This window comes from Lissotriton helveticus, chromosome 8 (assembly GCF_964261635.1).
Source record: "Lissotriton helveticus chromosome 8, aLisHel1.1, whole genome shotgun sequence".
In the NCBI taxonomy this organism is placed as follows: Eukaryota; Metazoa; Chordata; class Amphibia; order Caudata; family Salamandridae; genus Lissotriton; species Lissotriton helveticus.
Window position 1 is genome coordinate 931111381 of NC_136069.1, and position 14270 is coordinate 931125650.

The following is a 14270-nucleotide window of genomic DNA, read 5'->3' on the forward strand; positions in this document are numbered from 1 at the left end:
TCTGAAAGGTTGATATTGTGTGGCCTATATGGGAAGTTTTGGGTATCATGCATGAGGGTCGGAAACGTGCTACAATCATTTAATTGCAAACATGTTGTAGTGCCTAATTATGAAGTGAAAGAGAGAGTTTTAAAAGGGGCAGAGCTGCACTTTGAGACACGTGCCTTCTTCTTGCTGGTTGTAGGTTTGTAGTTTGGCCTATGTGAAAACTATTAGGTATCAGGTAGGTGGCTCAGAGGAATGCTCTAATTGTATGACACAAATCTTGAAGGTGGCGTATGCATGTAGTGTGGTAGAAAAATATCATAGATGCAGTCAAACCTGTGGATAAGTATCATCATCTTCTAATTTAACCTATGTGTAGGCTTTCCTGTTTTCAGTTTCTATTTTTGGTAAATTCTGGTGTTTTTTTTTCAGTGTTTTCAATATCTTAAAAAACAGTTGTTATCAGTGGTTACACATTTTCACGCCACTAAAAACAACAGAAAAAGTGTTTTTACGGTGTTTATGGAACGTTTTGCTTTTATTATTGCTTGCTTTCTGCTGTGAAAGAACATGGTATATAGACAGTGTACTTATAGTGTATGTGAGGTCCAAATAGATTTTTGCAAATGAATCTTATTGTAGTACACCATACAATCCTTCTTCAGTAAGTCTTTGGGTCATGTACGCTTGCTCTTTCCTTCCCATGTAAACTTCTGTTAAAAGGCCCTCTCAGCATTCTTAACCCATTGGGCTGAGAACCATCAGCTAAGGGACACAGTTGGGATGACTCTTTCTTTGATGCCACATAAAGCACGAAATTATATGTATTTGCGTTTTAGTCCCTGTGCATTAGAAACCAATGCACCAGAATGGACTAAAAAGTCAATAGCATCCCTCATTAACTCTTAAGATTGTAAAGATGCTTTCAGCATACCATCTAACAAGTGGCAAGAATCTACTACAGGGAATCACTTCAGCTCGGGTATCAATTTTGACAGGTCATCAAACAACTTTTTTATATATGTAGCTGAATCACTGCAAATACAAACAATATCACTCCAATATTTGTTGAACTTGGAAAGAACCTTTTTTGCAGAGCATTACAAGTGACACTGCGTTCCATGTTTTCCAAAAGTCTGGTGTCATGTTTTCACCACTATCCCAGATGCTTGGTGATATATATACTTGTCACTATACCTTGCATTGAATGTTTAAAGCCTGAGGTGTTGGCAATTCACCTACTATCAATACGGACCCACTAGAAAGTATGGTCTGATGTATTAAGGGTTTTTACCCATTCTCTGTGGGTAAATGTGATGACACATATTAGGAAAGATTTTTATGAAACCAGCCATTTTACCTATCGGTGAAAGAATCAAATGCAGCCAAAATATCAAATATGAGTTTGATATTTCCTGATTCTCTAAAGTTTATAAAATAATTAAACTAGACCTAAAACATGAAACTAAACTCTGCCTCTTTAGACCAAAGGCCACAAAACTGAAAAAGTAAAAGGAAGAAGAAACAATATTTTAGTGGCATCCCTCCCTAAAGAACAAAACTCAAGCAGAATAATGGTAGCCAGTCTTTCTTACTGCTACTTGTATAACAAAGTTACATTGTATTGACCCATTCAGGAAAAAAAAATGACTTTCACTCTCTTTTTCCTTTCTTTGAATGGCATTTAGTTTGTGGTTGTCCAGGTGTTTTTTCAGTGTTTATATGTTTTCACCGGTGGGGGCTATTTTTCTTTCAGTGGGGTTTTATCAGTTATTATAGGTTTAAACGTAAAACCCCACAGCCTTCCTATGTGTGATCATCTGTGTGGGAACAGCAAGGGTAATCCCTACACTAAATTCACTGGGGCTACCCCTTGCAATAGTCAAGATTCCTTTAATGTAGCCATTAAACAGAGAGTCTTCAACAGCAGAAAGTGATACTATATGACAAACATTACACTCCCTATAAATCAGGCACAATATAGACATACAAAAAAATTGCTGGATAAGAAAGTAGCATAACCCCAATCTAACTACATTGCTTGCATATCTCACAGTGACTAACTCCGTTGTTCCCACATTTCCTAGTTCCTTTTTCCTTGTTATGGCAGTCAATATTAGGTAATGACACAGTGAGACTACTTTATTAAATAAGGGTTGATACTACAATGATTCAGGTAGAGGAAAACATGGCGGCCGGCTCGCGGGTGTTCGAAAGGCATGTGGCCGAACCTATGGTGCAAAATAAGTAGCGATTAAGCAGACTAAAGTAGATGAATTAGCGTTCGATAAGAATTTATAACCGAGAGTTTAGTAGCACTTTTGACAGCAAAACTTACGGTTGAATAGGTCCGGAGCGGCGGCGGCCGAGGATCCTGTAGCCGAGCACGGAGACTCGAAGCTGGAAGGGGTAGTGGTAACCTAGGCACAGCACCCGTGGGTCAGAGCGGCGCTGGAGCTACGTCGGGGATGTCATGTTACCGCCAGCCTTCCTTTCCAGGGAAGCAGACGCGGGACTGGACAAGGAAGTTGCAGGAAGGGCGAGGCTGGAGAAGCTAGCGAGGAGAGAACCGCTAAGAACTTGGAGGACCAACTCGGTGTATTGAGGTAACGGAGGCACTCTCACAGTTTTTACCTCGACAGGCTCGGGAGCGGGGAGCGCACGCGGAGAGGTGGTCTACTGAGGAGGCTGAAAGGTGAAGTGAGAGGGGTGAAAAAGGTTCTAGTGCTGCTGAGACTACGGGGGGAGACCTAGAGGTGTCTCCAGATATACCTTGAGAAGCGAGGTGAGAGGGGGTGCAGTGGAGCCTCGTGAACTGTGGGACTTTCCATCTAAATGTGAAAACGTGCATGGGTTGAAAAAGAAGGATGTAAAGTCCAATTCGCTCCTGAGTCACTCGTGCAGTTTGGGAAATACTGTATGAGTGACTTGGGAGCGAATTTGAGTCAGGTGTGCTCCTGCGACCATGAACGGAGGAGCAGGAATATTTAAAGACACTTGAACAGCAAACCCAGACACCCGAGGCATTTGAAAAAGGGTTTCTACTGAAACGCGTCATGCCAGAAAGGAATTAAAACAATCTCACTGAGCCCCGCTGTGTCCCTCTTGTCTCCGTACAAAGGAGGAGATTCCAGGTGATGTGTGGCATGAGGCCAGTGACACACAGGGGGACCCTTAAGTGAAGCATTCTTGGTCTGCAGTGGCAAATTAAACAAAAAGGATCTGAGGTATCAGAATACCAAGAACTGCTACCCGACCCAAGGAAGCAGAGGTACTGCTGTCCATCGACAGTCCATCATTGCATGGAGAGACGCGGTCACTGTACCGGCGTCTCCGGTCATGCTGTAATGGGAAAGTGCGGCTGGAAGTTGGGGCAAGTGAGAAGGTTTTACCAGCAACATCGGTGTTTAAACCTGACCGTGCTCAAATTCAGCCTTTTACTCATTATGAGTTATTGAAAATACAAGCTTGAGGTGACATTCTTCCCGGCTGAACAACAAGCTGCATGATGGAAGTTGCAGTTTTCCACCCCAAACTGCACAAGTGATTCCGGAGCGAATTTTAGTCAGGTGTTCTCTCGTCACTATGAAGGGAGGAACAGGACTATTTAAAGACACTTGAATAGCAAACCCAGACACCCGAGGCATTTGAAAAAGGTTTTCTACTGAAACGCGTCATGCCAGAAAGGAATTAAAACAATCTCACTGAGCCCCGCTGTGTCCCTCTTGTCTTCTTACAAAGGAAGAGATTCCAGGTGATATCTTCAAAGTACATAGATGTGGAGTGGAGTTGAGAACAGTAAATCTATACTTATATATTTGCATTTACCTTCTCGAGATTTTGGTCCTCAATATTTTTGACATGATATTCTATCCACACAATATTTGTGTTTTGGATATTCTTTCAGTGTTCTGGTTTCGAGGACCGGCATGTAATCGTCAACACCGGCATTTATTACAGTCTTCCACATGGTGGAGCTATCTATCTGATTTAGAAATTAACACCACAACAGTTTGTTGTTAATTCAATATGCATTAAAAATTACTAATAAATGTCGCCTAAGTCATTCGCATAGCTTTGGGGGCCTGGAATAGTCTGAATTGCCACACTTGTAGAAGTCTGATGATTAAATAGTTGTGTTGGTAGGGTCATTGGAAGCTTTGGAAGGGGCAATGGGTGGTGCAAACTTCAGTGGCCTCCTGATGAGGGCCCTGGCACTTACTGTTTTACAAATATAGCACTGGCCGGTACATGCATGGGTACTTGCAAACATTTTCCAAGAGGCAACAAATCTGTGGCATGACTGAGGGTCGCACTAATGCCAGCCGAGGGGCATAGGGAAAGGAGGGGAATGAAGCATATACATGGTGTGGACTGTGGCTTTAGGAGTTATTTTGCAGGTTTCACTCCATACTGCCCTCTAAATGAAGCCCCTAGTGTGAAGGAGAAACATAGATTTGACAATAGTATGCTATGCTGTAATTCTGTTATCTTTCTACTGTCCACTGTTCTGGTTCCGATTGTTAACTTTCCAGAGCCAAGTGTACAACAGAAGTAACTTGATTATTGAATTAGAATGAAATAGAATCTTAGGTCTCACAATCTCCTTATTCCTTAAGTCTCTTATCTGTAAACATTATGCAAGTGTACAACAGAAGTAACTTGATTATTGAATTAGAATGAAATAGAATCTTAGGTCTCAAAATCTCCTTATTCCTTATCTTTAAACATTATGAGTGATTAAAACATTCTTAAAAAGAGGATCAGTTAAGTTAGCAAGAGATTTACAAAAATACTTGACGGAGTATGGAATTTAGTGAGGTGGGCAGACACAGACACCCAATTGCCAGTGCTCCCTGATTCTTACTATTGGAACCACTCACCACAGTTGGTGTATAATGAGCAAGATGGAGACAATAGAACCAGAAGGCATGGAGTTTATATATCCAGCCCTCCCCGTACTTCTTCTTTTTTAACAGTGAGAAGAAGAACTTGAATCGAACTAAACAAGGGTAGTATATATGTGAAAAGAAAACAGCACTTTAACACATCAATCATGTGATTGTATCCAGTGGCATCGTCCACTCACTAAAATGTGGTGCAACGAGAAAGTTATGGACCTTGAAACAAGGAGTCCTGCACTGTAGTGCCGGTGCTCCTGCTTCACCAAATTGCAAATAGTTTCTTCCTATGCTTTTGTCCCCTTAATTGCAATGATGTGGTGGAGGTGGGCAATCCATTGAACGCTTGAGCTAGATGCCTTATTCTGGCTCAGCTTGAGGATCCTTTGGATGCTTGAGCCCAAAACGAGCCAAACCTTGATGTGGTTTGGCTCTGTCTCCCACCCACGCTCTAACTTAATGCACGAAGAACCAAAGACAAAGCAATAACGTATGATTTTTAAATGAGAGAGGAAAAGAGATACCAATCTAGGGGCTGAATTGAACAATGCAAAACCAGAGAACTTGGGATCAATCCTGGCTTCCCTGTTTGACCAAATTGTGGGATCCTAGGCAATTGTTTTATTTCACTTTGCCCCCTTTTCCTTCATTTTCACATATGAGAGCCTGTTGAAATGAGTTCAGAATTGTGCGATGTAAGAAACCCTTCCTTGTGTTTGATAGACTATACTGTTTCAACAACATAGGCCATGCAGAGGGAGCAGATGACAAATTACTTGCATTCTGTATTCAAATGGCATTGCCATCAGGGCAAGTGGAGGCATGAATGTTTCTAAGATAATGTTTAAAAACAATCACTTTTAATAAACACCTCTCAATGCAGTGATTTTATCTTATGTACTAGGATCAAAAGCTTCCGCATGTTAAATGAATACATTACATTTTGACTTTATCATATTTCTATGTGCTTGTTGCACAATGTCTTTAAACATTAAGGTGTTCCTAAAGATAAGTGGTCAAGGATGCCGTCTGTGCTTCTTTTACTTTACTTTTCGTATGCTTCGGTTAATGTGTATGTAAATGCTTGCACATTTAACAGCTTTCTGAATGTTAGTGCTCTGTGAAGGAAACAGGAGCCCAGTGCTCCTGTTTACTAGGGGGGCGCATGAAAAGGTCAGGAGGCCAGCAAGCGGCCAGGGGGCAAACAATGAGTATCCCTGAGGTAGATGCAATAGCAATAGATCCTTTTGCACATGATTGGAGCCACTCATTGCTCTTCAGCAGCCCATCAGCAGCAAACAGGAGAATGTTGAGGATGTGTGTATTGGTCAAGGGGTCATGCCCTTGCATTTTACGAATCATCTTATAAGGGGCCAACTCTTACGTTTTCATGAATTGTGCCCTTAAATAAATCCACTACTTGTCTGGATCACTTTCATTTGCCAGACTTCTCTTAGGAACTTAATACCAATCCAAATATTAGAGAAAGAATGGCAATCGCATGAGAGAGACACAATTAACGCAGTTTCAAACCATTTTATATATATATTTCAAATGACAAAAGTAGTTGAAATAGTTTAGACTACAGCATATCATACAGTATATAAAGTGCAATGTGTCCCAAGTGATTTGTGAAGTAACCAAAGATCAACACGTGTACAGTGAGGTGAACTATACAGGTTACAGTGGTAGCTATTTACAAAAAGGAGACATGACTCAAAGACAATTCTTGAAATCAATCGTGGAACAGCTGCTATACAATCATAGATACTGTGTGAGTCTTATTCGCCTCCAAGTACGTCGACGGCGTTTCGACCCTTAGAATGAGGGTCTCATCAGGACTGGGAGTGAGGGACGTCTATAAAACATAATGTATGATGTGGATTTGTAAGTATATGTAGTCACCATGAATATATATTAAATATTCTTGGAGGAGTGAAGAAAATTACCTTATAGTGGGCTAGTCATAACCCATGCGTGTAGAAGCAAAATGAATTTACTTACAGTGAACCCAGCCGGGCACTATCGAGGGGCAGACAAATGCCCCTCGATAGTGCCCGGCTGGGTTCACTGTAAGTAAATTCATTTTGCTTCTACACGCATGGGTTATGACTAGCCCACTATAAGGTAATTTTCTTCACTCCTCCAAGAATATTTAATATATATTCATGGTGACTACATATACTTACAAATCCACATCATACATTATGTTTTATAGACGTCCCTCACTCCCAGTCCTGATGAGACCCTCATTCTAAGGGTCGAAACGCCGTCGACGTACTTGGAGGCGAATAAGACTCACACAGTATCTATGATTGTATAGCAGCTGTTCCACGATTGATTTCAAGAATTGTCTTTGAGTCATGTCTCCTTTTTGTAAATAGCTACCACTGTAACCTGTATAGTTCACCTCACTGTACACGTGTTGATCTTTGGTTACTTCACAAATCACTTGGGACACATTGCACTTTATATACTGTATGATATGCTGTAGTCTAAACTATTTCAACTACTTTTGTCATTTGAAATATATATATAAAATGGTTTGAAACTGCGTTAATTGTGTCTCTCTCATGCGATTGCCATTCTTTCTCTAATATTTGGATTGGTATTAAGTCCCCATTTATTGAATATTTATGAAGTGATATGCCACAGGAACCCCTTGTTGTTCTGGATAAACACATTACCCTGGTTCCTTGTGAGTAGGGTCTCCCTTGTTCCTTTTTTCGCAGACTTCTCTTAGGGGCAGTACCCACTGAAAATGAGAGTGCCAACGGCACTGAATAGACTAACTCCCCAATATTGAAATACTTGGGAACCACCCCATATATCAAATTCTCACATAGGTTTATGACTATGTAGTCTGATAAGTACTGAACTGCAGTGATAACAATAAAGAGCTACCACTCCCTGACAGTTCTTTTGGTTTGGTAATAGATATATATGTTTGTCTTTCTTTAGCATTTCGTTTCTGGAAATAAAAGTAGTATTTCAACTGTTAAACTCGAGATAAAGTTGAAAGACAGTTAAAGTCAGGACCTTCTTGGAGTGGAGAATTGTGTTTGGATAGTGTTGCAAGATTCTGTTTTTCACGAGCATATCAAAACGAAGCATCTGCCATGGAAGACCTGACTCACATCGACTCATAGATGTACCAGGCTCTTGTAAAATGTCTTATCAATTCCATGAGTGGTGCTATTAAATTGTCAAATTAAAGCAGTATGTATTTAATTATGAGTTGGCCGGTACTTGGTGTGTCTACAGCTTGCACCCGAAAAGAACTGATGTCAGGTTTGATAATTACCAGCCACTTGCGAGTTTTTCCTGCTAACAGGAATAACACACAGAATATGGTACCAGACGCACCAAAGTGGAGCTGCACCAACATCGGCATGTCTCAGTATTTACTGGTGATTTTTACCCCAGTTAATATCTGCAGGATTCACCTGCCAAAATGTGTCCGAGTTTCCAACTTTTTTCTTAATATGAGCTACAAATATTCATTAAAAATCATTCCAAGCTACTAACAAGTATTATGGTTGTTCTAACACAACATACCAGTGGTCGCCTGTGCAGGAACACCAGAAGTGATGACTTTGGGGCTTGAGGTACTCGCTGGAGAAGCCTCATCCAGTGGATGTAATATTTATCACAATACGCATAATTACCCACATTATAAAAAGTTGATGGTGAACTCGTAATGAGGTCCTATGTCTTGGTTTTGTGGCTAAAAGTATGACTTTCATTGAAATCCACGCATGGACAGTTTGGCGTCTGAATCATGATCCCTTTTTACCTGAAGCTGGCCTTTTCACCGTTCCGTTGGGTTCCATTGAGGTGTTTCTGCTCACACCAAGAAGCTTTGTACCGTCTTGACCTGTTAATTTAGCACCTAAGAAAAAAATACAATGCTCTGGTTAGTACAACAGTGTGCAAAACTGTTTACATGTATTAAGTAGGTGTGCAAGTTCGAACTAAAGCTGCTAACCCTGTTAAGTCTAATTCATTTCTAAATCTGTGTTTAAAATTCTTGCTATCTTTGAATGGACTAGGTTGAAAATGGTTCACTAACTGTTTCACGAAATTAAAGTGGAGAGGTGTGGCTCACTGGTTAGAGGCGGCAGACCTGTAAGCAGAGAACGGCCCGGGACAAGGGTTCAATTCCCGACGCGGCAGGGTCTTGGACCAGGGTCAACGGACTCGATAATTCTCTCGCCTCAGTGCCTACTCTAACCAGGGAACACACTCGGTAACTCTGGGCATTAAGCTTGCCTCATCTCTACAACGGCCTCCCACAGACGCCGGGGATGCCTGGTTTCACCCTGGAGATAACCAGAAAGGGGACCATCTCACAGGGAAAACCAGGACGGGTTCCCCAGCGGTCTACAGCGCCAGGACACTCGGGTAGAGTAACAGTGCGCTTTACAAGTATCCCACATTTAAAAATGACCAGGCCTTTGGTTTTATTGGGCATTGGGCGAGATGTTGGCCTCCCGCATGCACGTGAGGAAAATCTCACTTATAAGGTTGGCTACCGGGTGTGGAAGACAGTTTTATATTAAGCAAAGTGTCAGTGTTGTTGTGGCAGCTAGTTATGCCCATATGCTGTGACTACTGTTTTGTCAATTTAACATTTTCAGCTCCAGGTTTTAATCAATAGTGAGGATGTCTCTCTACAGGAATGACGCTCAAGTGTTTCCTATGGCTGTTAAATACCCCATAATGTCACTGATAACGGAATTTATATCCTGCTCCCGTTACCTCCTGACAGAGTACAACCTTGTCCCCACATTAGTCTCTCAAAACCCTTCTGTTTGTTGCTGAGAATCAGGGCAGTCGTGTTGCAACAATTTTTTGAGTTGGGTGTAGGCCAATATCGCTCCCTCCCTAAAGGCCTAGCAGTTGTGAAAAAGCAGTGTATTAAATTGAAACACATCAGCAATAGAGTGGGCATACTGTAGATGGTCTAGTGATACCTTTGAAACTCATTTTCACAACTATATGACTAAATGTTGTGTGGTGGGGTAATTCCATCTACAAGGCCTTTTTTTGCAGGTAAATCATCACAAACAACCACTGAATGGACACCTCATTTTTTATAGGGGAAGAGCAAGCCCATGGCTGAATTCCATAAGATTGCTACTGGGGAAATTGGGCCTGGTCAATATTTTGGTTTCTCCTGAAGAGAGGTGTTCAATTGCAAAAGCTAGTTTAAAAGAAATCTATTGGGAATTTGCTATTGCTCAATCAATTGCAACCAGTAGAGGTACTTTGAGAAGGGACTTTCTTGATGCAAAACCATTTCAATGCGACGACCCTGCCATAGACTGAATCACTCCCACCTTGGCACGTAAACTGTATATTTAGTTTAGGTACTGGACGCTTCCAACCATGAACTTTTGTAGTAACCAGTTTGGAGCTGTAGCTGGGGTTGATCTATGTCCTGTCTGTGAGGAGGCTACAGAATCACTAACGCACATTCCGTTTCTGTGCCCAGCATATCGGTACCAGAGAAGAAAGTGGGTTGCCCCCCTTTGCAGGAAGTTGGACACTAGCCGATATATGGAGGCAGATGTCATTCTTTGCACCGACACAAACAGACTGTTAGTTTTTCAATTTCCGGATTCCTAATGTCAGTCTGGATCTGGCGTAGGACGTCTTTACAAGAAGTGGCAGTTTAGGAAATGGCAATGGGCTGGCACCATAAGAAAAAGAGTGTAACGTTGATGGGAGTAAGTCCACTCATGGTTTTAATGTTCTTTTATTTTTCAACCGCTTTGCGATTAATGAATTGTCAGATTGTATGTCCTCTTTAGGCTGTTTGATATAACACTTTATTGCCTACTTGCATATCCCGCAACAGGGGGAGAGAGATCTATTGGCATTTCTAGCCCCTGTCACCAGTATGGCAGTAATAGGATTGTGATGTTTGGCACTTGTGAATCTAACTTTTAGTTCGAAGATGTGTGACCCTATGTTGACCTATATTCAGCATCAAGACACCCTCTTCTTCAGCTTTGATTTTTTAAAAATATTATGTATTCAATGGACACTTGCACATTCTGTGGTCCAAAATTGCACTCTAAACCTGTATCAAGTATGTTCTCAACATGTTTTTAATCTTATAGTATTATGTATATCTAGATTTTGGCTTCTATGATAATGAACTCCTCATCAATGTAGAAAGGCTTGTGATCTCTGGCGACATTCATTACTATCTGGTAAGGATGTTTTTATGCTTTTTATGAATGTTGTACTCTTATGATCCTGGAGATCAAAATAAACGTATTATGATGATATTTGGAATAGCACTTTCTGTACCAACTCTTCCCACCTGAGAATGTTCATAGTAATTCGTTTTAGCCTGATCATATTTAGAGATTGACAATGGTAGTAGTCCTAATAATGTAGTGCCACAGATAAAACGCATAATGTAGTCTTATCACGTTGGCTCCTTCGCAAATTGATAGCTATCTTTCAATATCACCTTTTTGGTTCTGGGACTGTACAACACACATATAACTGAGTTTACCGGGCACAAACCTGTTCAGGGCACCCAATTACATTTAATGTGTTGTCCCACGGCAGCCGCAACTCAAGCCTGCTCTGGAGGCAGCGTGCTAGTGAAACGTAGACAGCTGTTCGAAGCACATTCTCCACCTTTCACTGTGCAAGTGGCAAGGTAGCCTGCCTTTCAAAGGAGGGGCAGAGATTCTCCTGGAGGCAGATGCATACAGTGAGTCATGGCACCCGCCTCCAGAGGATGCCTGATGGGGTCCTGGCATACACCTTTCAAGTGGCACTCTAAGGGTTGTACTGGCCGCGTCACCTATATGTGGCACAGTCACTGCACACTTGACAGAATGTCGTTGGTGTGTCCGCATATGTAAATATGGCATGGGCACAGAAGCAACGTCCTCGTGCAAATAGGGAAATGCCCCCTTGAGATCTCCTTGCTTGCCGGCATATGTTGATATGTGTTATATGAGGATTTGCATCTGCAGCCAATTTTGTAATACTGAAGAGCTGGGCTTTAAGTGGGGAAAAAAAAACTGGGAGATGCTCTCAAAGGGGCGGGGCAAACCTCTTTAAGGGCTGTGGCCTAACCAAGTAGTGGCATGGTCTAAACCAAGATAAATAGCATTGTGTGCTTAAGAAAATCCCCTCCAATTATCCTACCTTTGGAAAACACTCTCTTTAAAGGATTTCCCTTCCTCCTACAATGTGGCTCACCTAGCATGATGTCTCCACTTCTCAGTAGTGAGCAAAATGAGCATGCGCACATCGATGTGCATGCTCTCACTGCAGTCCAATAACAAAAAAATGGACTACCTTTGCGAGGCCCAAAAATAGAGCCCGATAGAGACCCGTTTCGAGGCCCCCTGAAAATAACTGCCGGTGCTCAGATTCAGCCCACTTAAAGCCCTGCATCCATCAAACCTAAGCAGTGAGCCATCCAACCATCTTTCAATCCATCCATACTTTCCGACCTACATGCATACATACATCTGTCCCTGCAGCTATCCTAAACATCTATCAGCCCACCCGCCTATCCTAAGTACTGGTCCATGCATCCATCCATCCATCCATCCATCCATCCATCCATCCATCCATCCATCCATCCATCCATCCATCCATCCATCCATCCATCCATCCATCCATCCATCCAGCTATCCATCCATCCATCTGGCCATCCACTTGCCCTTTATTCACCTATCTGTCCTTCTTTCTGTGCAACCTCCGCCCCGATCCTATTATACTCATCCACCCAGCCTCTTAACCGCATGCGCGCTAGCGGTTTTCCCGCTGTGCGCGGCACTTTTAAAAAACCCGCGTTACATGACGAGCTCAGCTCGTCATGAGTGTACGAGAGGCGTAACTCATGACGAGCTGAGCTCGTCATGAGTGTCGAAGGGGTTAAAGGGCCGAAAAGGCTGGTGATAACCACTGACAGACAGATGTTTTTGATAAAGAACAAAAAAGCTTTCAGTTTCTCTTTGTGGCCCATAGTTCACCACCCTTCTCTGGTGGTGTTTTAAACAAAGGTTGATCCAGCAAAACAAATGTAAACCAGCTTTTCAGTGTAATACGCTAATTCAGAAACATAACCTTTTGTCCATTTCTATAAGGGAACACTGCTTTAAATTGGTTGTGACTGACAGATGCTGAATACCTGTAGTTCTTACATTTGACAGAGTATACCAAACAGCTAATTTGGGGTGGTGAGAACCTGCCCTTCTATATTTCCATGTGAAGCACAGTATAGGAATATAAAGGTAATTCCAATGCTACTATCTTCATATTAAAGAGGGGGTGTGAGAACTAAGTGAGCCAGGAATAGTGTGTTTTTTTGTAGCACTAAAATAAGACTCTTGAAAGGTCAGAGCAGGGTTGTGCTGGATTTGGCTGCCTGTGGTCCTCTCCAGAGGCACAACTAGAGGCAAATTTCGGGGGAGGCTAGTTCTTCCAGCAATAGGCATAGTGGGGATGCAGGGACTCTAAAAAGCGGTGAAAAACAACAGAGCCTCATTTACAAACAAATGGTCTTTTAAAGACCTGTGAAGTACACTGGTGCGGCTGTGTGTGTGCGCCCGAGAAGCTGTCTCAGCCCGGGGCAATGGGCGTTGTTTGCCTGGCCGTCCCTCTCCTAATCATCCCACGATGATGTTGCTCCTGCTCTGCAAAAAGAGAAGGGAAATCCTGAGAGAAAATGGCTCTCTTTAAATGGGTTTCTCTTCCCCTACAACGAGGTTCACCTGGCATGACGTCTTCACTTCTCAGTAGTGAGCGTGGGCATGCTCTCACTGCAGTCCAATTAAAAAAGAAGAAAACGGACTACCTTTGCGAGGCACGAAAATAGAGCCCGATAGAGATCCGTTTTGAGGCCCTCTGAAAATAACTGCCGGTACTCAGACCTGGATAGACCCAGCTCACTTAACCGCAAGCGTGCTGCGGTCATTTTCGCGCTGTGCGGCTTTTTTCATTTTACCGCGTTACATGACGAGATGAGCTCGTCATGAGCATGCGAGCGTCGCAACTCATGACGAGCTCAGCTCGTCATGAGCATGGAAGGGGTTAAAGCCCTACTGAAGTACCTCGGGAATTGCAGAAGCCAGGTACAAATGCTTTTTGCACCCTCAGGGGACACGTTCCCGGATTTTGATTCCTCACCATGTTTCTACTGGCATGTTTCTATTATTATTATTATTATTATTATTATTATTATATATGTGTTGTACTCGGCCAACAACAACAGCCCTGCATCATTCCCCAAATGTCAAATCAGTGTAATAAGTTCAAATTCTTGTTTTCGTCTAGCCAAAACTGGACTAGGCCAGAATATGAATTATCACACATATTGCGTGCAAAGACAAATGGAAAACT

General features: G+C 42.3%; 1 protein-coding gene across 4 annotated transcripts in view; it reads right to left on the reverse strand.

Moving 5' to 3' along the window:
- Positions 1-14270, reverse strand: part of ABI3BP (ABI family member 3 binding protein) — a 2192437-nt gene that overhangs the window by 267522 nt on the left and 1910645 nt on the right. For all 4 annotated transcript variants that reach the window (XM_078657771.1, XM_078657774.1, XM_078657775.1 and 1 more), the window contains one exon: positions 8683-8778. In XM_078657771.1, the coding sequence (XP_078513897.1) occupies positions 8683-8778 (96 nt within the window). The remainder of the gene's footprint in view (positions 1-8682; positions 8779-14270) is intronic.